The 24,573-nt window shown below is 36.4% G+C and overlaps 2 protein-coding genes across 2 annotated transcripts in view; one reads left to right on the top strand and one right to left on the bottom strand.

Annotated features, from left to right (window-relative positions):
* Nucleotides 1-1,430: 1,430 nt before the first annotated feature.
* Nucleotides 1,431-8,556, top strand: Naus (cortactin binding protein N-terminal like nausicaa). The gene is made up of 9 exons (XM_018449402.1): nt 1,431-2,281; nt 2,693-2,794; nt 3,244-3,468; nt 3,625-4,246; nt 4,406-4,501; nt 4,899-4,994; nt 5,924-5,926; nt 7,250-7,266; nt 7,333-8,556. Exons 1-9 carry the CDS (start codon nt 2,012-2,014, stop codon nt 7,840-7,842), a joined length of 1,941 nt encoding a protein of 646 aa, XP_018304904.1. The 5' UTR covers nt 1,431-2,011; the 3' UTR covers nt 7,843-8,556.
* A 12,256-nt stretch (nt 8,557-20,812) lies between these two features.
* Nucleotides 20,813-24,573, bottom strand: part of sns (sticks and stones) — a 147,278-nt gene continuing 143,517 nt past the window's right edge. The window contains exons 17-18 of the mRNA XM_018449356.1: nt 23,161-23,344; nt 20,813-22,438 (exon numbers count right to left, since the gene is read on the bottom strand). Coding sequence (XP_018304858.1) covers nt 21,960-22,438; nt 23,161-23,344 — 663 coding nt within the window. The 3' untranslated portion in view covers nt 20,813-21,959. The remainder of the gene's footprint in view (nt 22,439-23,160; nt 23,345-24,573) is intronic.

Genomic DNA, 24,573 nt, shown 5'->3' with positions numbered 1-24,573 from the left:
TAATAATAAATCATGTCTGTCTTAATAGATGTTCCCCCTACAGCACAAAATTGCACAAAAGTTGCAGCAATATTGCAGAGATTTTGCAGCGATATTGCTGCAAATTCTGTGCTATATATGGGTTAAGGCGGACATAGTTTACCACTATACCATGCTAGGTACAAGTTTTTATAAAGAATTATCTTTATTCCTATAGTTCTGTAACTTAAGAAGTTAATATTTCTTGAACGAATTAGCATTTTCGAGCAAACCTCCAAAGGAAAATTTTGTTTCGATTGAAGTTCTAAATTCATTTGAGTTTGAGAGCATCCTGTATAAATCTAGAGTTCCTATAATTATAGAAACACTGTAAATAATAGCTTAGTAAGGGCCATTGTCACCAAGCTTCGATGAAACTTAGGGCGATATTCATAGTCAGTTCTTATATTTAAGATCGTCTTAAGCTCTGTCTTGAGGTGTCACGAACCAATCAGAGGGCCGCATTGGCATCTTAAGATATTACTTAAGACGGTCTTTAAATAAGAATCGACTATGAATACCGGCCTTAGTCGGCCTAGTAACTTTGCAGGCTTCCAACTTCAGTTGATGTCGGAGAATTAATTCAGCTCGCATTATTCAGCTCGCATTGGCTCACATTAATTCTCCGACATCAGCCTATTGCCTGGTTTATGCTTCGGTCTTAATCCTAAAATCCTAAAATTTAGCCAATGGAATACAGATTTCAGTTAGAACTAGTTAAAACTGGCAGAATTTATTTCATTCAGCCCTATTGGCTGAATTTTAGGATATTAGAGTTAAGACCGAAGCATAAACCAGGCAAGTTGGAAGCCTGCAAAGTTACTAGGCCGACTAAGTTAATCGAAGCTTTGTGACAATGGCTAAGTTTACACCGTGCATTTAGACCGCGGCCTATACAATAGATGTCCTTGTTTATCCTGTAGGTTAAACAAAGACACCTATTATATAGGTCGCGGACTAAGCGCACGGTGTAAACGTAACCAATGGCCTTAAATACTGTATAATAAAATATTACTGTTATAGAACTACTATATAGAACTATTATAATAATAATTTATATATAGTACACTATATATAGTATTGAACATTGTATATATATATAAAAAACAGTGTTCCTATTATAGAAACACTATTCTATTAAACTTCCAGCGTCAGATTACTTATATTCAAGTGGACGCTATATATATGATTTTTATCATGCATTTTTACTGTCTAGTTAGTCTAGTATCAATTTCGGTCCCTATTTTGATGCTGAAAATGAGCGTCGAGCGTCAGAAAGAAAAATAGTAAACTATGAAGTCGTCGGCATTTCATATTTCGCCGCGGCGACCGTGACTCGATCGATCGTCGACCAATCGATATCCGACTCCGGCGCAGAATCGATGGTAGATCGGAGCGCCTTTCACGAGGGGACGATCCATCGAATTTCGCTTGGCCGTGCCGTAGAGCTGGCTGCGCTTTGTGCGCTTGATTTGTCAAGGGAACGAGCGTAGCGTAAGCGAGAGGCGGAGCAGCCCGTCGTGCCGGATGCCACTACGTTAATCCGTTTTTGTCGACGTAAAGCGTCGACCCGACGACCGGAGTAACGACCAAGGTACCGGCGACGAGAGAACGACGACGACGGCGACAAGAGGAAGGACAAGGAAGACGGAGAGAAGAACGACAACGACGACGACGACGGGAAGAAGAGGAACGCGTGGCCATCGGTCCCGTGCCAGCGATGTGGCGAGCGTCCTGGGCCGCTGGGTGTCCGGCGGGGGTGCTCGCGCGTCCCGTGACGGCCGTGGCGAATCTCCGGATCGAGGGGTGAGGAAGTCGACGTAGGAGCAGCTTGGGGCGCGCTCAGGCGAAGTGCGAACGAGCGAGCGAATAAGCGCAAGCGAGTTTCACAAGGTCGCTCTTACCGAGCCGCGCCGCAGCCAGGAGGCAACGACGACCACTCGTCCTCGTCGACGGTAGGTAAATAGAGTACCCTCTACGTTAGAGCGCAACGATGGCATCGCAGAATCAGGGCGCCGTCAATGTCTCCTCGCCCGGTATAACGTCGGCAATGACAACGACGACGACGACGACGACTACGACGGCAAATGGGCCGCCGTCGACGTCGGCGCCGTCGCCGGGCACCACCGTCCTGACCAGCGCGGCCACCATCTCGGCCGCGAAGGCACTCACCTCTGGCACTCAGCCCTCACAATCGCAATCCCAGCAACAGCAAGCCAACAACATCGAACCGTTGGACAAGAGTTCCTCCAATACTCTCAAGGTATATTCTTGGCATACATCTCTTCTTGGAGTTAAACAAAAGACTTTGCGTATTTGTTAAAACTGTGATGTGTGATAGTTCATTAGTTAAAACTGTGATGTGTATCAAAACTAACATACTCTTTAAAACTTTCAGAGTGAATCTCACTCTGAAGACTAAAATCTTATTCTTAAAGATTAAAAGTTAAGCCATTCTTTTTATTAATTCAATTTTTACTGTTTAAAGTGAGAGTCTACTCCAAGAATTCAGAGAGTACAAAGAGAAAAAGAAAGGACTAAAGAGTTGGCTCTTTAGTCCTTTCTGTATCTAGTTTTGATTTCTTAATCTTTTGAGCCTATATCTTTTAATTTGTGATAATTATATTTAATGTAAATTTGTGGAATTTAATGATTGCTTTATACATATTTGTAGCGTAATCCAAAGATGGAGCTGAGCAAAACTGATTTGCTGAAGTTACTGGGGTATCTGGAAGGCGAGCTCCAAGCAAGAGATATAGTGATAGCGGCATTAAAAGTAATCAAAATTACTAAATAGTTGTTACTAAAGTATAATTTTTAAAACCTTGTAGTGATGTTCCTGTTTTAATTATAACTAGCAAGTTTTTCAGCTTGGACAGTATAACACGTTATAAAATTATTACATCATAACTGTGTGTGTAAAAAATATACATACACAGTGAGAGATTTAATATTTTTATTTATTTCAGTATACTACTCAAGTAACAAGACGACGTTTTTATAACATCTTTTTGACATTAAAAACGTCATTTGACGTCACCTTGTCACTTGGGTATTATATCTCACCGTATCATTTTTATATCATTTTAAATGATATAAAAGATAAAGAATTTATTTAAAAACGTGTTAATCTTACGAGCTCTTTAATTGTGTCTCTTAACTTTCAGAGTATATTACATAATGCCGTTTGGCTTGTTGTATAACTACTATCATTTTTCCTTTCAGTCAGAAAAAATGAAACACCTTCTAAGTTCCCGGTATCTTAGCAGTACTGCAGATCCACATGCGGCATTAGCTCGCGACGTTGCGATAGTAGGTGGTGTTATTGGTGTTGAAGGAAATCAAATTGATCAACAAGTCGCTAGTCTTGAAGCGCTAGTGACGCAACAAAGAAAGGCGCAATGTAGAATGACTAAAGTCCTTAGAGATGCAGAAATTAGGCACAGAGCGGTACGCTTATTTTGTCGTATTTGTTGTCATGTTTTGTAGTAACAATATATGCAATATATAACACAAATATTGTAAGATAATATTACGAAATAGTGTTATTATAATTATTTTTGTTTTATAATTATTGTGTTTTACATTATGAATAAATATCTTTAGGTAATTAAAGAATTGGAAGAAGAGAAGCGAAAGCACGAACATGATACTGCTCAAGGTGACGATATCACTTATGGTCTTGAGAAAGAGCGGACAAGATTAAAGAAGGAATTAGAATTAGAGAAACAAGAAAAGAAAAGATTAGAGATGGAGTTAAAGAAAATTAACGATCATCTTGAGGAAGAGAAGAGTCGACAGAAACAGATAGTCCTGCTCCTCTTAGCAGAACGTAAAAAGATTATTATGAAATACATTGAGGAGAGGAAACGATCTGAGGATTTGGCTCAAATACTCAGTGAAGAGAAGGTTCGGATAGATTCAATGGCTGAGGGTCTCGAGGAAGAGAGTAAAAAGTCATTGCAGATGGAAGCGGAATTGGAGAAGCAATTAGCACAATTCGATATGGAGAGGCAGCAATATCGGCAAGCCCTCGTGAAAGAGGAAAAGAGAGCCAAGGATTTTGAAACGGAATTAGAAAAATTACGAGGCGAAATGGACACTTGGAAGGAGTCGCAGACTCGCGGTCCTGCCAGGGGAGTTTGCGCGACTCCACCACCACCGCCTGCAAAACCAGCAAACTTGGTCGCCATGCCGACGCTAAGGCCGGCTAGTGCTCCACAAACAAGTACACAAAGTTATAAAAATAGAAATTACGCGTATCAAAGAAGATCTTGTTAAATAATATGAATATAATGAAAGGACTTGGTTACAAGATCGCCTTTAAAATATGCGTTAGATATTATAAAGAAGTTGTATCTTTTGTAATTTTTTATATTTTTCACAGTGAAAGGAGCAGTCTTAGGTACAGGGACACCTATGGTTAGCAGTAAAGTTGTCCAGCCTACTGCGACAGTGTCCAGTGTTCCTGTCAGTGGTCCAAGTAAGATATTTTTAAATATCAATATATTATACATGTATATAATTTAACAAATTACATCTTTGAATATATCTATATATTAAATCAGTAATTTGTATTTGACTTCTGCATTGAGAAGGACTCAAATAAAAAATTGTCATGTTTGCAGTTAACTTTGTTAAATATATATCTCAATAAATGTAAATATGCCTCAATTGTTTGCGAATTATCGCCTTATAAATATATTATTTATATATCAACAACCATGGAGGCTCATAGGTATTTTACTTGTAATTGATTTATAAAAGAGCTTTTTGATAAAGTATAAATTACACATCTTATATGTGAACATTCAGTTTCAAAATGAATTGCATAGTCATTTTAAATTATGAGTATATGATTATTCTTTTCTTTTTTTTAGCGACTGGAATTGCTAGGTCTGTAACACCTGGACAAGCACTTCGCGGAGTTGCATATACGCCTAATTTAACATCTGTGGGTGGAGATCACACTCGACGTTAATCTAAAGATTATATAGAGCCTATTTATACATACGCAAAGTGTTACACACAATAGATATTTTTATATCCGACGTTAAGAAGTACTTGCATTTTGCTAGTATTTTCTTGAAAGAGAAAGGACGAAAGAAGATGATAATTGATAAATAACTTATTATATTGATAGAAAAATTTAGTTGAAAGTAGAAATCTGCTAATTTAGTCAGTATTGTGTTTCGTCCAAAAGATAGGGATTAACTTTAATTCGATATAATATATATAAATTTGTGTGTCAAGTATTATTTAAAAATAGATTCTGAAAAGAAAAAAAACTACATGTCGTAAGTTGTATCAGATAAGATAAGATCTTGTCTTCTAAAGTGACATGAAATTTTATGACATGAAAAAAATTATAATTAATAACGTAAGTAGGCTCTTTATAATTCAAGAAATTATATATACATGAAATTCAATTTTTTTATGAAAATTTTTTGAGCACAGCATATCATTGATACAGATATTAAATCTTATTCTTGATTAATGATACAAAACATTTATATTTATTTAAAATGTAAATAGTTGAAATATTTATTTTTCAATAATTTCTTTTTTCAAATCGAGAGAATTCTCTATTTTATAATCTTTGGCATTGCAATTGAAACAGATAGAATCATGTATAAAAAGAGTTATTTAAAGAATAATATATTACATCACCTCATAGTTTTACTTTAGCAGGAATAATGTATTTGTTATTATTGATTTTACACGAGCATTTTATAAGCTTCTCTCTAGTCTTATATTTATCTTATTTCCATATTTTTATGCCAAAGATTATAAATCGCATTTTAATTATGTATTTATTGCTACTATGTAGTTATTACAATTAATTTTTCTTTGTTTAATTTAAAAAAGCAGATGTTATATATATTTATTAATTTTTCTGATAAAGCACGTATACACTTTGGTTATGTCATCATGTTTAATCATGAATTTGTTTTGTTCTTTTATGCGTATTACATTTGTCTAAAAAACAAAAATACGAAATATTTTTGCACTGTTAAATCATATAACAATATAGAAATATTTACAGAATAATATTGAATATTACTTATAAAACGAAATAAATTAAAAAATTAAATTAGAAAAGTGAGTTTCGCTTGCTCTGAATAATTCTCTTGACTTCTACATCTAATTTTATATTTGATGCACAAGATATTTCTGTCGCATTGTTTCAAATTATATTCTCGCTACTTCTGTTACTCGTATCAAATGAGGCACTAAAGAATCGTTTCTTCACAAATAGATCACTATAAATATCCACAAGATTATTTTCAACAAAATTTATTTTATATTATACATGTATATACTTTTATATATACGTTCACACGTACACGACTTATTTAAAAATTTTGATGTAACAATTACTATACACTCGCAATATTACATACACTTCCACTATATGTATACCAATCTTATAAGTTAGCACATTATTGATATCTAGAGTTATATTTTATTATGATACTTTTATTTTGTGTACATAAGATTATTATTATTTCACATGTGTACATCGACCGATTCCTACAATTAAAAAAAAGATTGTATGCAACTCATTTCTGAGCTTTATTTACAAATTGCCCCAGCTTGACTTCCTAATCGCAATAGCGTAATCGCAACTACTAAATTATACGGTCTTACGGTCTCATGAACTTTGACGTACTCTACTATTTAGTTGGTTTGCAGCACATCTTAACAAATAGACGAACTTGGCTAAATTGGAATTATTATATAGTAACATCCCAATACAGTCTGCAGATTGAAATATTTATTTCTTAAAAATTAGTCTTTCCTGTACCTCGTGTATTCTCTGAAATATCTATTAAATTTTACTAATATATTCCTTGGTTGTGTAACTCAAATTGCGTCTCAAATATGTCTTACTCTGATGATTTACGAGTATACCACAAAAGATGCTTCTTTGCAATTATCTATTAACAGCACAAGTTGATATACGCACAATTTGATTTCAGCATCTCGAAAACCTCGGCCTGAGTTGTGATCGTTTGCTGCTTAAATAACGGTGTTTCTCTCTTCTCCTCTGCGGTCTTTGACCATTTTTTCGTAGCTATCGTCCCTACTTTCCACCGAGTCTGTCTCTGTTTCTCTCTCTGCTTTGGATTAGTTCTTTGGTATGGTTCTTTTTCTTCCATCATCCCTTGCAGCCCGAGAATAACGTTTTTTTTTAACGGTGTGCTCGTTCTTGTTTGGAGCGGCGGAGCGTGTACGAAAGCGACCGTCTCTGCAGCTGCTCGGCTCTCTGAAATCGGTCATGGTTGTATGTTCATTCCTTAGGCCGTAGAGAAGCGACAGCCGGTTGTACCTGCTCCCGTTAGTACCGCGGCTGCCGCCGCGGCTAAGCTTATCACGTCGTCGCAAGCCGCCGTCGCCGCTGCGGGGAAGCTCGGTTTTCACGTTGGCCAGTCTTCAAGTCCTGCCGCAAGCCCCACTGTTCAAGCATCCGCTGCCGCCGCCGCCAGTGGTGCAGGTGGTGGCGGCGGCGGTGGTATCCTGCCCGCGAAAAAGCCACCGATCTCGCGCGGCGTGCCGCCCCCGGTACCACCGAATAAGCCAGTGGTACCGCCAAAAAAGGAGGCAGCCGCTTATCTCCGAAGACCGGAAATGCAGTCGCAAAGCGCACCGCAGCAGGATACCGTTAAGTACGGTAAACCGGCGGCCCCGTCGCACGGTGCGGCGAGCACAGCGGCGAGCGGAACCGCTCCTCTGCAAGTGCAGCAGCAACCGCTTCCGGCGAGCACCATCCAACCTGCCGCCGACGAAGAGGTCAGTAGTAAGACAGCGGAGTCGAGATAGATTATTATTAGCGGAATGATCGCTATATATTCTCGTAATAGGAATGAAAAATGCACTTGCTAAAAGATGCACTCTCCAACAAATGCATAATAGATAAATGTAAATACGTACACACATATGTATACACATACTCACACACGCAATACGCAATATGTGTTCAATATACAGAGCATCGTGTGAATGTGATTTCAGACAAAGCCGCGTTGATTTAGCGCTGAAAGAGAGAGAGAATAAAAGCGTACATACTCTGCGATACATAATAGAAAAGAGAAAGAGAGACGCTACGTCGCGAAGCTTGGAATCTATGCTGGATCTGCACGGTGCAAGAGATTCCGTACTTGCAGGAGACCATTTCTAAGATTGCCAAGGAGAGAGAAACGAAAAGAGAGCGCTTTGTACATTTAAGATAGACTTTTGGTAGATCGTTCTGTAAGGACGGCGGTGCGTGTTGTATATTACGATTAGATCTCATCACGACCGGCGGCATCCGATGAAAAAAATTCGAGATTCTATTCGCAACGGAATGGCATTCGTAGTTGTAATTGAAACAGCCGCGAAAACTAGAGATATTTCTCAGATATATGTAAGATAGCCGCTGTAGGTTCCTAGCTCATTCTGTACGGACACTGATTATTATTGATAAACACGAGTCGCTTTAGACAAGTACCCAACGTTAATACGCGAAGAAGAACGTCTGCAAAAACTAAGGGCTCGGCGTTGTATGATATCAGCTCTGGTTAATTAGATTTCCGTTTCCTACTTGAGAGACGATAATGCCAAACGAGTTGAATCCACCTCCTGCAAATCTTATTGGCTTTGTAAAAAATTTTTTTGGTATACATATTTTTATATATTTATAAATTTATATGTATATATATATTTCGCAATCTCTAGATATTTTTCCTCTACCTTTCGCAAGTATATAATATGTACTAGATAGTACATAAAGTAACGTCAAGAATCTATGTCTCTTTAAGACAGACTTCGATGTACGGCGTTTTGCGAGTTTATCACGAGTTTAACAGATTGGATTCAATCCGTTTCGTATGATCGTTCTGCATTTATGTATATATCACGGATAGAACTATAATCTTTAAAAGAGGATAGTTAGTGCTAAAGCATTAAAATGAATTCAGTTAACTAAACCAAATTGTCGGGTGCATCATAAATGATAATGAAAAATAGCAACTCTATCACGTGCTGTAATCACTGCCTTGTCTCACATAATCGCGTATACAAGCTATAAGCTTAGATCTATCTGGAAGAAACTATTGTACACATTGCCAAAGAATAGGCGTCACTGTTTTTTCAAGGCACAATTGATTTTGTCATCGGAACTTATGAAAATGTCCGAAGAAATGGAAATAGATGAAGGAGATCAGTGTTTTCTACTCAATCCTTTAAAACCCTTGAGATAAAAAAAGGACGGTTATACATTTGTACATTCTAACGTCTTCTTTTTTCATATAACGATTCATTCGTATCTCAGGTAAAAACGCTGTGTTGCGCTAAAATGTATGATGAATAGATGGATTGTAGAAATATTAATTTTCTCTTCGTAGTTTTTTACTGTCATTAATTTAGGCACGATAATTGAGATCTAACTTAAATCACGAATGCTGGAAATTTGCATTTATTGAGCGAAATGGATGAACAATGATCACGATATTTGATAAATCACACAATCTATCGTACACCGTTGAACACGATCTTTGCAACGTCTTAAATAGCTCTCATCTTTCAAATTATGTTATCAACTGTTATTAATGTAAAATCAATGTCCATTTGCGAAGAATGTATATAGCCCTATGATTTTAGGATTCGTAGGTGGCGTATCCCTGATTACGAGATACGGTGTGATCTCTGAAATTATGAATAATACTCCTGGCATTGTAAAGTCTTCCAGTGTTTTATGTTACGTACGTTTGTAGAATTTAAGTTGAGGTTTTTAGCCACGTCCAATGATGGTCCGATAATAATACGTTAATTGATTGAGTGTACCTTCGCTACATATGTAAGGACTGAGTCATCCTTTCGATCGTCATTGCGAACACAAGCGGATAAGTAGCAGGAACTGGGACCAGGACCAAGGGAATTAACGTGCAGCTTGTAACACACTGAGAAGAGCATGCTCGCAATAATAGCAACAGCAAAAACAAAAGTAACCACAACAATAAATAGTAAACTTTAAATAACAATAACAATAATAAGATTAACAATATATCGCTAATGATTATGTTGATTATTGATGATACTAATAACTGATAATATGATATTAATAGAAAGAGGAAGAATAATAATGAGACGCTAACAAATGTGTAATTTAGTAGTATTTAGCAGCAGCAGCAGCAGCGACAGTAACAATAGTAGTATATTAATTAATAGTAGATAGTAGCTTTAACGACTACAATAATAATAATAGATGTGCTTCTCGAAATAAAGGAGAGAAATCATCGGCAAAAAAAATTATTAATAAAAAGATGGAGATCTCATCGCGCGTTGTGCATACTTACTATCACTAAGTCAAAATGATCCAACAGAGAGATTCGTCCGAAGTAAACTGGATGTGTACATTAGAGTTTTATTTTTCGATAGTGGCTCTCGATAGCAAACACTGTTCATAGTTAGAACCGTGAATGGCTTTTAATGGCTAGGATCTACTCGAAACTTTATTACTGCAAGAAGGCAACTCTTGATATCTATATCTCTATGCTATAGATATAAAAATTTATACATATAAATATATATATATATAGAAAACGATATAAAGAAATGTTCAATAAAACTTTCAATGAACATTGCTTTCGACGGCCGCTGTGTTCTCGCGTATCATCTATCGCACAAAGTTTTAATTTTCCGTGTCGTGTGACTGATGAATAGCTTAATTAGTAATTAACACAGAAAGAATCCGAACAGTGATCTCGAACGAGTTATCGAAAATTATCTCGATCTACGATTTTGAATAAAAATTGCTGTATAAAATATCTTTTATTTGAAAGAATGGGTCCTTTTGGTGTTAATTTGACACGAATGCGCATATACATTATATATGTATAAATACGCAAACGTAGCTCCAAAAGATGAATAATACTTTGTATACTTGATAGATAATCGATGTACGTAGATCATCGATATGTAAAGGTGTGAAAATTAGCCATAAAAAAATAGAGACGTTGATAAAAGACAATGGGTCACGAAATCGTATTCATGTCTTGTTAATTTTATCGAATACATGATGTATATACGTGTATAAGGCATAGTGTGCCAGTCGCATGTTAGAGGCGGGCGAGTTAAAGTTTTAAGGGATACAGTCGTTTTGTTAACGCTGAAAAATGTGAAAGCGGATATGTATTAAGCATTTAGAGCATCGGACAATGCTCGCATTTTGAGGCTGTCAGGATATTCTATAAAATCAACTCATATCTAATTATAGCCATTAGTCCACGATTTTTATTGGCATTTCTCATTAATTGTACTCATTTCCGATTGTATACATTAATGATGTGTTTAATAACTGCATACATGAACGGGGTGAATAATGCAATTCATTTCACGTATATGTTATACAAGCTTTACCAATGTTAAAAATAACTTCCTCCGTCTGTCCGCGTTTATTAGAGCCGGATATTAATTTCTAAATATCCCAACGAAACTACATAAGTGCGTTTTAGTATTTAAAAGAATGATATGTATAGTAAATGCCGAATTAAAATCTGAAATTTAAGTTTCTTATGATACTGTAGATCTCGACTTCTCGTGGTGTTGTGTGCGTAGAGTATCACCATCAGGCGACTGTCCTCATAGAAAAGACTTTACCGTTTAAGAGATAGCGAGATATTAGAAGAGAGAGATAAACTTTTATACATGCGAGATGTTCTCGTGAACGCCATTATATGCATAATACGTGTATATTCAATCAAAGCAACCCTTTCCCTTTGCGTCCCACGGGATTGCGTGTGTTTGTCAGTGGCAATTATGCTAATGCAGTAGTAAAGTAAAAAACATTAGCCGCGATAGCGGCTATGAGCGGAATAGAATCGAAAATTGAAACGTAATTAAGTGTCGTACGAGTCAGTAATTAATTTGGCGAAGGTATAGAGATCGCAAGTAGAAATTATTGTATCTCGCAAATAATTAACTTAGCAATAGTTTTTCTATTAAAATGTCGCTAGAATTCTATTAAATCTTTTTTCAAATATTCTTTTTGATTTGCGATAATTAAAAGAATTTGATTAAATACTTGCGATAATTAAATTCCTTAGCAGCAGGTCTTAAATTAGAATCATGTTAAGCGAATAAAGAAAAGCAACAACTACTGGTTCATATTGAAATTCACTATTGTTTCTAGAATACAATTACTATTGAAATTACGTTAGAGAATGTACTTTTTATCGAGAAACGCCTTATCGTTGCTTGTCTTTTATTTTAATACGACAAAGCACGAAAAAACTTCACCCATGTCAAAGTACCGGATCAAAATAATTGTACTCACAAGTGTGAGCACGAGACGAACATTATATATAAATGTTATATAACTATCGACCGGCGGTCTCTCTCTTTCTCTCTCTCTTTCTCTCTCTCTCTCTCTCTCTCGCCAGACCTCTCTCGTAATAGATATACTGTCGTTCTCGAATGGGGCTGATCGAGAGGATACATTATATTATTAATTGATTAATTATTAGAGCGTGTCTCGTGTGGCTTGATAGGTCGCGTCGAGGCTTTCCTCGGGATTGTAAATAGTATAATTATTTAATACCGCTTATGTATACATACGAATCTAGACTTAAATGAAACTGTGATTTTTTTTATGTTATTAGGCGTTATATATCCGATTGCCGATTTATTTACTGTCTTTTCTGAGTTTATCGAGCAATTTATCGCTGATATAATTAAGGCTTTCACAAGCTTATTAAATGTTTATTTGTGTTGTATATACACTGTTGGTGAGCAACTTGAATGTTACTCTTTAAAAATCAAGTTTAAAGATAATGTCATGCTCAAATTATATTTTATCAGCTCTTTTTCATCAGAAAACAAGACAAAATAAAATAAGAAACAACCAATAATATTATTGAAAATTTACTAAATTTTTCGAAACGAAATTTCATGTCTTAATATATAATAATTATTATATAATTGTTGCTATGCAATAATATAATTAGAACTTTTAATGACTTTAATATATGAAAGACTAACAAGAGAAAGAGTTCAAAGTTACTGACCGACAGTATATATTTCTGACGTCTTTAGGTTTGTTCGCGTCGCAATCTTCAATATGCTCCAACATGCTCCTACCATAGCTCCTATTCACTCTATCAAGCGCGTTGGAGTGAGTAAGAGCTATGATAGGAGCATATTGGAACATGTTGGAGCATGCGACGCGAACAAACCTCTTGTATACTTTTTTTGTTTGTGCGCCAAGTTTTAGCGCTAGCTTTAAATCTCATCACAGTGTAAATATCTATTAGATAACGTTCTCTTCTGCGCTTTTCTAAAGGATCCTAGTATCGAAGTTCTGTTTGAGATCTTCCAATAGCATTCGTAAATTCCGCATAGAATTGCGTCAAACGATATAAAGGTGAATAATTTAATAAATCGTGCTCTCTTTGACGATCGTACTTATATGCAATTCGTGTACAATTTGTAAATTGCGTACTCATCACGAGCTATCTCGCGTGAAAATATTTGGACAGATTTTGCAAATAGTTTGCAAGAAATTTATCGTATTCTTAATTGATATATTCTGCCACGATCACTGATCACTGAGCGTTAGGACATAGACCAATCGTATTTATTTTAAGCTATATCCTGTATACTGAGATATATCAGCATGGTACCTGTCGATATTGATTGAGTTTACATTGATGATCACGAAGTAGTGGGCGATTTCATTAATGTACAGAATTCTAGTGAGTTTTTCAAACGCGTTTGTCGCGGACGAAAGAGCGTTTCGGGCTGTAAAACTAGCGTTTTAATAATTTAAGAGATATATATATATATATTATATATATATAAAAATGGGAGAAATGCGCTAGCGTTGTTTTTTTTTTTTTCCCCCGAAAGCGCAGTCAAGGAATCATGTCATAATCACTATTACTGATTTGTTTCCTTTGTAGGTAACGTGAATTATGTATGTAATCTTGTTGTGACGTGCGAACTCATTCAAATTCGTAAAATTCTGATATAACAAGATGTTTTCTATACAATTCTTGTTTTATTAATTTGAACGACTTATAACAGAATTAAATTTATAACATTGGTTTTTTTAATATAATTTAAATTTATCGTTACGAATATTTTAGACGATGAACATATTTGATGAGCATATTTAATAAATTAAAAATTTTAGTATCGTTATTAAGTAATACCAATTACAAGATCTTTTACGAAGAATTAAAATTATTTATGAACACACACACACAAATCGAGTAATTAATGTGTATCAAAGTTATAACTAGTCTAGTGATAATCTATACTTTTAATAAATTTCGATTTAGTCTCGTTTATCAAATTACAAAAAAGGAAAACTGAATTCGAACGGCACAACTGGATGTTTAAGAAACATATTTCTATTAAAATCTATCTAAGTACTTCGTTTCTATCATAATTGTTCAACATTATCATCATCATTATCTGTCTTTTATAGACTGTCATGATCATCGTCATTATCTCTATGTCCAGAATGACAACAAATGTAATGTAATACAATAGTAATTGTTATCTTCTGTGCTATACAAAAGGAAAAATATACATTGACATATGATCACAAGGCTCTTCTTTCTCCTGAAAATGTTTCTTTATCAAACCACCAAACACATCACTATAGATGATTAAAATGAAAACATTGAAAAATCTCAGTATAGTTTATTCATTATTTTAGCTAAATATCAATGTTTGATTAAAAATGAAAAGAAAAGTTATTGACAATACTGCGATAAAGATTAGAAAATCCTGCATCGATCCTGTAATTGAAAAATACGTTATTATCTCGCAGATTTATAAGTTCTGAAAAATTTAAATTCCGAAATCAATAGACATATTTGGCTTTGCCCGAACTCAATGAATTTCAGAACTGATTTTCTTTCTTTGAATTATTCAAATTATGATTATTATATTATTAACGAATTTTCATTATTTTTCAAAACTGATTTCAGCTAAATTTTTCAGCAGAAAAAAATGCGCGTAAATATAGATTTAAAGTTAAATATTTCTTAAAGAAGAAACAGTTCAGTCTGCACAAATGTGCATAATTAATTTTATTAGGAAAGGAAACTATCGGCGAAGAAAGGTATAAGGAACCGATTTATAAGTTGACAATCAGTTTTAATAGTTGCAATAGAAAACAATATACAGAATACAGATACAGAATAATCCTAGCTGACGAAAGGCTCTCCTAGGTAAAATGTTGTTAATTGTGTAGTGAAAAATTATGAATGAAAAACAAGATGATATACACATAATGAGTGGCTTATTTTTTACCTATCTGCTTATCGGTTAGTTCATTTACCTAATTACAATGATTGGAATTGTTAATTATAATTATGTCTGTATAGACACACAGGTGTGTATACGTAATAGAGATTCTTAAACGCTACACAATGTTGCTTTTACTTTGGTTTTAAATTAAGGACTAGCGTGTTGAGCTCCGCTCTGCCTCTGCGTATACATTTATAAATCAGCATTTATACCTCTCCTTCCTTAATATCGAATATTAGAATACTGGCAGTCATTCGAACGCAAATCTTGCAATTAGAAAATTGTGCTAATAATCAATGGAGTATGAAACGAGATAAAATTCATATCTTAAAGGTTCAAAAACCAACGTATCGTCACAATTCTTGATAATTAGCATAACACCTGGACAAATCGCGCAAATATGTTTCGCAAATAATAGTAAAATGGATCGCGCATAAGATATCTTTCTTCTCCCTTCATTCTGTCCTACGTGTTTAAGCAACGTGATGCGGCGAAAAGGCACAAGGCATGCGTTTATTGAATGTCGTGTGACAGCGCGAGAATGTAATGCACGTGAAGGAGTCAACGGAGAAGAGGATGCTGCTGAGCAATAATCACTGTAAATGCACTTTTGTACGGGATACGTCTCACCCCCAATAGGGATGGTGGACGACGACGAAGCGGACAGCCGTCGTCGTCGTGATACGATACGCAGATGACGGAGCGAAGCTCACAGTGAGTGTAGTGTTGTGTATACCATTTAGAATTGGAAATGTAATTTAGAATTATAGAATGTAAAAATACTATGTATATGTACATTAATCAGTTAATCATGGGCATTATGTTACACCGTTACGTCGATCAGAGAGCTTTTCATTTTCGCTTCGTTCTATTCTTTTATCTCTTTTTTGCTTATTTTCATTACTTCTTTTTTTCCTCCTTCTCGACATATCTCTGTTGTACTCGAAGAAGCAGCGCCGGCCGCACGCTGAAAAATTTCCCGTCGAAACGGCCGTCGACCAGTGCTGATTCCCTATCTATTTTTTTTTCCTCCTTTCGTTTCGCATTAATATTCCGTAACATATGTTACACACGTCGAAGGACAACGTCGATCGGTTGGCACATAAAACGGAAGCAACATTTAGACCAATCGCGGCGCGATAATAGTTATATACAAACATGAAAACGCAAGGAGGAGTACGACGTACTTTCGTATATTTTATTGGCGTGACGCCGCTCGGTATAAAGGGATAAAAATTATTTCCCTACGCGTGTGAAAAAGTAGAAGTAGAGCCCGAGCAATAAGAAAGATTCTCATAAAACGTACTTCCGTATCGTGAAAAAATGTAGCGTTACGTGAAGGCGATGGAACACTGGCGATACCAATTTTGGAACGGATACAATTGCGCGGCGTCGTGATGCTCGTTCTCCACTTGTCCTCCACATTTTTTATCCCGGCGTCGATTCCTGATCCACGATGCTCGCGCGTCGTTGAGTATTTTTTGTCGCACTTTTTTTTAGAAACAATGACGCTGCCGCTAATCCCTATTTATCGATAATTATCTCGTCGCGGTAAAAAGAACGATACAAAGTGAATATATGTATACCAATATACACCTAGTATACAAAAGCTCTCGATTCTTCGTTTTTTCCATTTTCCCATTTCATAGTTTGATATAATTCGTAATTTAAGTATTTCCTTTCTCCCTTTTTTTGTGTCTATCTAAGTGCTATGTACATTATATGTTTTATATACATGTAAAACGATTAATTGATTCTTTCTTCCATATCCTTAATGATTGTATAATTAGGATTGACTATGTCTTAGAGTAATCAACGAAATTACGAGCTGTCATTATTATTATGTAAAATATCAAATGTCGTACGTGTTAGATGGTATGTCCATCTCCAAGGTACCATTTTGGACGAATAGCGGTCCGTCTAACATGCCTAGCACTTTGATGAGCAAATACTTTGGAGATTACATAAATCTAATAATAATCTTCAGGTAATATTAAGTATAGATGATTTGTTTTTTTTTTAATTACAAATATAAAACATGTATATGTAAATAGAACTCTTAATTATGCGCGAACATGTTCATCTCTAATTGAGCATACGTGAATTTCTTATCATCAGTCTAAGCCGAATTGTGCGGCTCCATACACAACGGCGGTTTAACAATACACGTCTCTTTCTTTCTCTCATTTTTTTTTATTTCTCCTCTCTTCTATCTCTTTTTGCCTTAAGCTTCGTAGTTATCTACCGTGTTAACAAATAATATCGCTGTAATAAGAAACAACAATATATATGCATACGCTACGGAAAAACGTTATCCATAAAACTTTCAAACAATCTCTTTAACGAGCGATGTGACGCACGTGACCGCCGGCCAGGTAAAGTATAATTGTCTCCTACAAACAATTCCACTCGTCGCGGAATGAAGCGTGGATCCCGGAAGATCTCTCTTCCCGTCGTCGCGAATCGGTTCCTCTTTTACGAAATCTCCAACCTACGGGAATCTTGATGCCAATGAACGGAACGAACGTAAGTCCCGTGCGAAAACGAGCAATTTTATAAGTCAAAATTACAACGATCATTATAATTATCGTACAGCGCGGAAATCGTTATAGTGTGCTTTCCGATGGAGCAACTTCGTGCTGTCGGTAGGTGTCGATTCGAGGGAACGCGACGTCGTTGGGATCCTTGCACCTCATTGTCACAGCCCTTTACCGCCGAAATGCGGACACAGCGTGCATTACATGGCTCTCTTCGCAATATATCCCCTTTACAATAGGCCAAATGCATTGAGTTTCATCGTCACCGTCATGGTCATCGTCGTCGTCATCAACGTTAACGTCATTGTCGTGGTCACTTTCAAAAATATATATACGCTGACTACTTAGGCTTTCGACGAAGAACGGAAAGACGTTGTCTCGTTCACAATCAACAGGATTAATTTTTCTTTTTTTTTTTCGGATATAGTGTTATTACCCTCTAGCAATACTTCGTTTATAGCCTAGGTAATAGTGAGACCCTCATATGATCCATTTGAATTACTTTTTTCTCGGTTATTTTTTTTGTAATTTTTTCTCTTCCGACCGCGTGAAACATTGAGACGTTATCGCACTATTTACACGGTTTAATCATAATTAGTAATTGGAAATAAATGCAAAAATATATGTATATGTATGAACATTTAGTCGAGCTAATACGAGTATATCCGCGCAGGTTTTTTCTTCCCGATCGTCCGCGCGAGTCGCGTGACTTAACCATCTTCGCGCAGTCTTCTCGAAACAGTCGACAGAGTATATTTACCCTTAACTAAAAATCATTACGTGGCAATTCAACTTATGTACTATTGTCTTTATTCAAGATATCACTACGCCGAGACATTCACTATGTCCCCGTTCTTTCGTCCTCCTTTGGAAAAAAAAATCTCTCGCTGATTGTTTACTCTTCGCGTGTCTTCATCTCGCGTAGCGGAGACGTTCGTGATAAAATCCTGATGGGGTCCGCGATGATCGAATCACGATCTCAGTTCAACTCGATTTTCAGCCGAGTGAATTCTACATTCGTCATTATTCGTTTTTGTTTTGTAAACGCGCCCGCGTGAAGGTGCATCGTAAATGTATTCGCTCGTGTATTCGTGGCGAACGAAAAGTTCGGAATTATCAGTAAAACGCAAACATACATGGGTTCTCTTTTTTAACGACCGATTGCTTGCGATTGACAATCGTGAAAACGCGGCGAACGGTCGTTTAACATACATTGTAGACGTGTATAATTTATTGCGTGTAGAAGGTAAAAATATATTAAACGGTCGGTACGAACTATCTACAGTATTGACTTCAGGATCGGCAGTGAAACCTCCGTTTTCTATGTACGACAGTACTCAGATTCGTTTTTCGTTTCGTTAGAATTACTCAAGAGACGACAATCGCAGCGCAATTGCGTAATTAGTTGGACACAAGTAACTTAAAAGACGGTAAGTAACTTTAATGCAAGTAATTAAAGCGCGAATATGACTTATGATATGCAAATTATGTTATGCTAATAACGTAACAAGTCATTTGTGTTACAGAGACAATGAACCGGTAAAGTCCTCCCGCGTAATTTTCAACACATCGTCGCGTAATCTCTTTCTTGCGATGGGTAGAATAGTCTGAAGCCAATTGAAGAGTGAAAGATATAATGGTAAACACAGAAGTAATTTGAATCGCAAGAAAAAAAGTCTGAAGTTTTCATGTTTGAAAAATGCAACTATTAATTGAGTGGCTCAAATAAAACTTAATATGCCATTTTCATACATATTAAATTAACCTTCATATTCTTTTGGAACTTCCACTCAGAAAAAAATAACGTGATCAAAATATGCCCGTTTCTTTTATTTAAAACATTTTCTTGTATCAATAGTTTCGAAGAATTGATATTGTACAACAATAGACATTTCTTGTAGGTATTTTTATATTGAAAAAGAAGATATACTTTTTAAAAAATTCCATCCGCGCTTTGAATTTCTTGTGTAATAACGTAAATTGCTAATATATGTAATATAGCTATAATAAATTTAAATATTTGTTTACAATATATGAACACAAACGTGACAGTATGAAACTCCTTTTATTATTTTAAATGAAATATTAAAATCACAACTTCCTCTCCGAATATACAATAATAAGTATTAAGATCATAATCCTTCCTAAAACAACAATTGCTCCAGGCTATCCTATTTATTCTCGCAAGACTCGTAAAATCCTGAATGCTGTTGTAAAGTACGAAATGATGGACTCACTGAGAATTCTTGTCATTTAGTGCTAAAGGTGGCTGTATTTTAAATGTTTCACCAAATGGGAATGTCGAGATTAGAGATCAAATTGCCACATTTAGCGCTAAACTCGGCTAGCACTCGTAAATATCGTGTAAAAGGAGATACCGTTAACTTAAATAGAGGATCATAAATGATACGAATGGAGGATGGAAAGGGAAAGAAAGCTTAACGTCGCTGTTGTCACAGATTTTTTACGATTTTCAATGCACACCTCTTTTGTAATAACGATTGTCTCGCCTCCCTCAGTCTCGAATTGTCGGGATGAACCGACTTGATGCGAAAGTAAATAATGGACGGTCATGACGGATATGCCCACTCTTGCGAGCTTTAAAAGGGGCAGTATTGTGCGATCATTAATTAATTGCTATCAATATTTTAGAAATGAATATTTCTGATCTTGCGCGATAGTCGTAATTATAAAAACCTATCCCCAATGAGATCAGTATCTTGGAACTAGAATAACCAACGTCAAATTGGAAGACAGATGGACAATTTTGTGCATTAAAAAAGCTTGCAAGAATTAGTTTGTTTTCTATGAGTTAATTTTTAATAGAATAGAGATTTCTTTTATGACAGTTACAACCTAACTAGAAAAATAATAGAAATAAAATATTAAAAACATGTAATCAGAATATATATTATTTTTTTCTTCCAAGCTTTAAACCATGATATAATATTGGTTATTTTAGCGCCAAAAGACAATGTATTCCATGATATTTATAGTAACAATAATATGTCACTGTTGATCGTGAAGTTTGATTGCACACTTGGAAATTTGGTAATATCTATGTATTTCGGCGTCAGTCACAGTCAGAGGAATATCATTCCCCATATTGATATTTCAAAGATCTCTCGCGGATTTCCCGACAGTTATTATTGATATCAGCACAGTGATATCTAAACATAATCGCTATGACGAGAAGCGTACGTGCTGACGTGCACGAAGTAACCGAAGAACAAAATTATCATGGGGTTGTTCTCCCGTCTATCTCTCGGATCATGCGTGTATTTACAGAAAAAATATATACTTTCCTCGACGATCGGTGCGTCGATTTGGAGCTCGATCGTTCGATGCGTCGTAATTACGTCGCTGTTTAGCGAGTACGCTAAATAACGCTAAGGCGAGCGGACAAAGACGAAGAGTTAGAGCAGGGAAAACGATAAAGTTGAGGGGAGGGAAAGGCAGAATAGCGGAGGAGGAACGATAGAACCATCCTCGAGCTTTTTGGAGAACCAACCAACGCTCGCGTGTGTTGGATCGCGCGGTCATTCTCTCTTTCTCTCCTTCTCCAAGATCGCTCTTTATCGAGCATTCAATTATACATACATGTATCCCTAAGATTAGAATTCAATCGCGTAGGAGAGCCCCGCGCGTGTCTCCTTTCATCTAGGAAGTAACCGCGTGGAAGGGAAAGGCTGTTTACAGCGTGAACCTGGTGCACCTCTCGTCCCGCATCAACGTTCTTATTTTCTCTTTGTTTTTGTCTTTTTCTATTTACACACTTCGTCGTACTTTCGTTCTTATGCACCAAACAGAGTCCTCGGAGATTGTTCAGGCGCATGATGATGAGTGCCAAGGCCTTCAGCCGCGGCACCGTCGTTCGTGAGCCGTCGCTGCGCTCGTCCTCTTCGCTGTCGTTTAGGGAGATGAACAATGACGATGCGAACGAGGTGAACGATTCAGAGGAGGATCCATCATCCCGACGCTCTGCGTCGTTCAGAGACGCGTGCTCCTCTCCGTAACCGTGGTTGGTTGGCGGTCCTCGTCGTCGTTCTGAGCAACGGCGCGATATTTGCCGCGCGTCGAGCTGGGCCCGAAGATTGGCGAGCCTCAGACAAGATGACCGTCGATGTCGGAGTAGCTAGGCGTCGCCGCAAACGTCGACAGCGGATGACTCTGGCAGGACGGCGGCGGCGGATGCGAATGCGGATGCGAATGAGGACCTCCGTTGTTGGTACCGGCACGGGCGAACGTAGCAGGTGGCGGCGGCACCGATGGCGGTATCGGCGACTTGGTGCCCGCGGTCATCACGGTGACGTCGGGCGGTGGAACGGGACGTGGCAGCGTTCTGGTGCGCGTCAGGGTGCCGGTACTGACTCCCGTCATGTGCCCACCCATTATGTGACCTGTCGAACCCATGGACGAGGGATAGTAGGGTCCGCCGGTTGGATCGATGGCGGGTGGCGCCGGACTCGGATTCCCGTCGTAGCCCATGTAGCCTCGACCGCCATTGTCCATCTCCACGCTGTAGAAGCTCACGTCGTTGGGCGGCGCCGGGCTCGGATTCCCGATGTAACTCGACTTCGACACTGTAACGTTAGATGAAGATGAAGACAAGTTTTTAAGAGGTGGCACGAAAAGCTACATAGACGTTAGATACTGTCGGAGAGACAATAATGAAAATTCAGCGGATTCTATATATGCCGTTATGATTTATGACACTGTAATCCGTCAAATTTCGCATCTATAGGATTCCAATATTTTTCTTTATATTATCCCTTGGTGCTTTAGGACACATGATGTATCACTTTATCCATGTTTAATATTCAATGAACACGGATAGAAGAACATATCACACAATCATACAATTTACGGAATGCTGCCCGCATTTCTTATCATCGAGAATTAAAAATAATATGAGTTTTTTTTAACTCTTCGATGCCGCACTACAGAAACAACACGCTTGTTACAGCATACCCAACAAATTCGATTGTTTATAACTTTCATAAAAATAAACATATTTTAAAAATATTTTTTTTTAATCTCAAAACACTATACATTAAAGAACATGACATAAACAAATATGTATATATTTTTATTAATAGAAAAATGTTAAGCAATGAGAAAAATTAGAAAAGTTAAAGGAAGCAGCATGGATATGCAATGCCATGTATCGAGAGTGGCACCGAAGAGTAATACAGCTAAAATTATAGTAACAAGGAGTATATTTAAATTTACGTGTAAAGTATAAAAAAATATAGCGGATCGTACTGTATTTATATAATTTGTATTTATTGATACTTACACGTACCTGAGAGAGTCCCGCTGGCGGTGGTCCGCTGCGGCGGCGAGTCCATGTTCATGGACGTTTGCATGTGATTGCTGCGACGACCGAGGGTGCCCTGATGAACCTGCATCTCTAAACCGCCTTTCCCAAAATCCTGCATAGTTTGATCTATTAAATACGTGCTAGCTGCGGTTTTACGCCCCTCGTCCTGTTATACAACAAATTGAACGACAAATTGATTTGTGATTTGTGGTCCGATATCCGGTTACATTTCGCAAATAACACAGACGGGCATGAAACGGGCTTCGGAAGATAAATCTATTTGTTTCAAAAATTTGCTCCAATAAATCACAAAATTCCTCTTACATTAATGCAATCAATGTACATTATACATATTGTTTCTGATATAATAGAACATCTAAAAGAATTATTTTGTTACATACTGTTTCTATAATTAGACTTTAAATATAAATTTGAAAATAATATAATAGGTAATTTCTGTACATAATTTAATTCCTTGCGTTTCACGCCATTCTTTGTAATTAATATATTAATACAAGTTTCAACAAGTGTCTTCTTGTACTTAAGATCCTTTCCAGTGGAAGTATGAGTAGAGAAGAGCGAGAGAGTTATTTATGATATCTCTTGGTAGCATTAGAATTAGAATATCGGTAATTAACGCGATAAAATACTTCAACCGTGACAGTTAAAATATACATTCAATTTGCATTTATTAACATTTTCAATTAACTTCATTTTCATTTCAAATCTTCGTGCTAATTTTATGAAGATAATATTAACAATATTTAAAGTATCAAGTAGTCTAATAATTTAATTAATTTTACTAATCTAATTAATGAAATAATCGACTTATAATAAGCTTATAATTAGCGATTTATTAATAACATTTAATATTGTATATTATTAATAATAAATTAATAACATAATCATAAAATCTGTAATCACCTATAATTAGTGACACCTAATCAAAAATTAGTTTTAATTGTTGTATATTAAGTCTGAATGCAAACACATAATTAATAATGAGAAATTTATTACGAAGCTTGCTTCGATATCCGCTCATTTTATCTTGTTTAGCTTGCTATTTTAAACATCGTTTTGCCTGTAGTCGTACAACGTAGATTCACGCTAAAGATTTTGCTCGCACATTTTATGTATTCCTCAACGAAGGAAAGCGTATATCTTGCGAATGTCTATAGTATCGAACAGCGTCATGCAATCGCCATAGCGTGTCAAATCGATGCGATCGAGATTAACCACGTTCTCCGATATTGTGCTTTCCTTCGTCTCGAACATCTATGGATGTGTAATATACCCGCTAAACACAAACTAACAATAACATTATATCAAGAGTGAATTCAGAAATATAGGATGCTATCATTTTATCTTTGTCGTTCACTGAATGTTAAACAAGGA

The sequence above is a fragment of the Mycetomoellerius zeteki genome, unplaced genomic scaffold, assembly GCF_001594055.1.
Source record: "Mycetomoellerius zeteki isolate Tzet28-1 unplaced genomic scaffold, Tzet1.0 scaffold244, whole genome shotgun sequence".
Taxonomy (NCBI): domain Eukaryota; kingdom Metazoa; phylum Arthropoda; class Insecta; order Hymenoptera; family Formicidae; genus Mycetomoellerius; species Mycetomoellerius zeteki.
Note: the sequence above shows the minus strand (reverse complement) of the source record. Positions and strands in the feature narration are given on the sequence as shown.

Coding starts and splice junctions, on each gene's coding strand:
- Naus (XM_018449402.1), top strand. CDS start 2,012: ATGGCATCGCAGAATCAGGGCGCCGTCAATGTCTCCTCGCCCGGTATA. Junction 2,795..3,243: donor TAGTGATAGCGGCATTAAAA/GTAATCAAAATT, acceptor TTTTCCTTTCAG/TCAGAAAAAATGAAACACCT. Junction 4,502..4,898: donor TGTTCCTGTCAGTGGTCCAA/GTAAGATATTTT, acceptor TCTTTTTTTTAG/CGACTGGAATTGCTAGGTCT.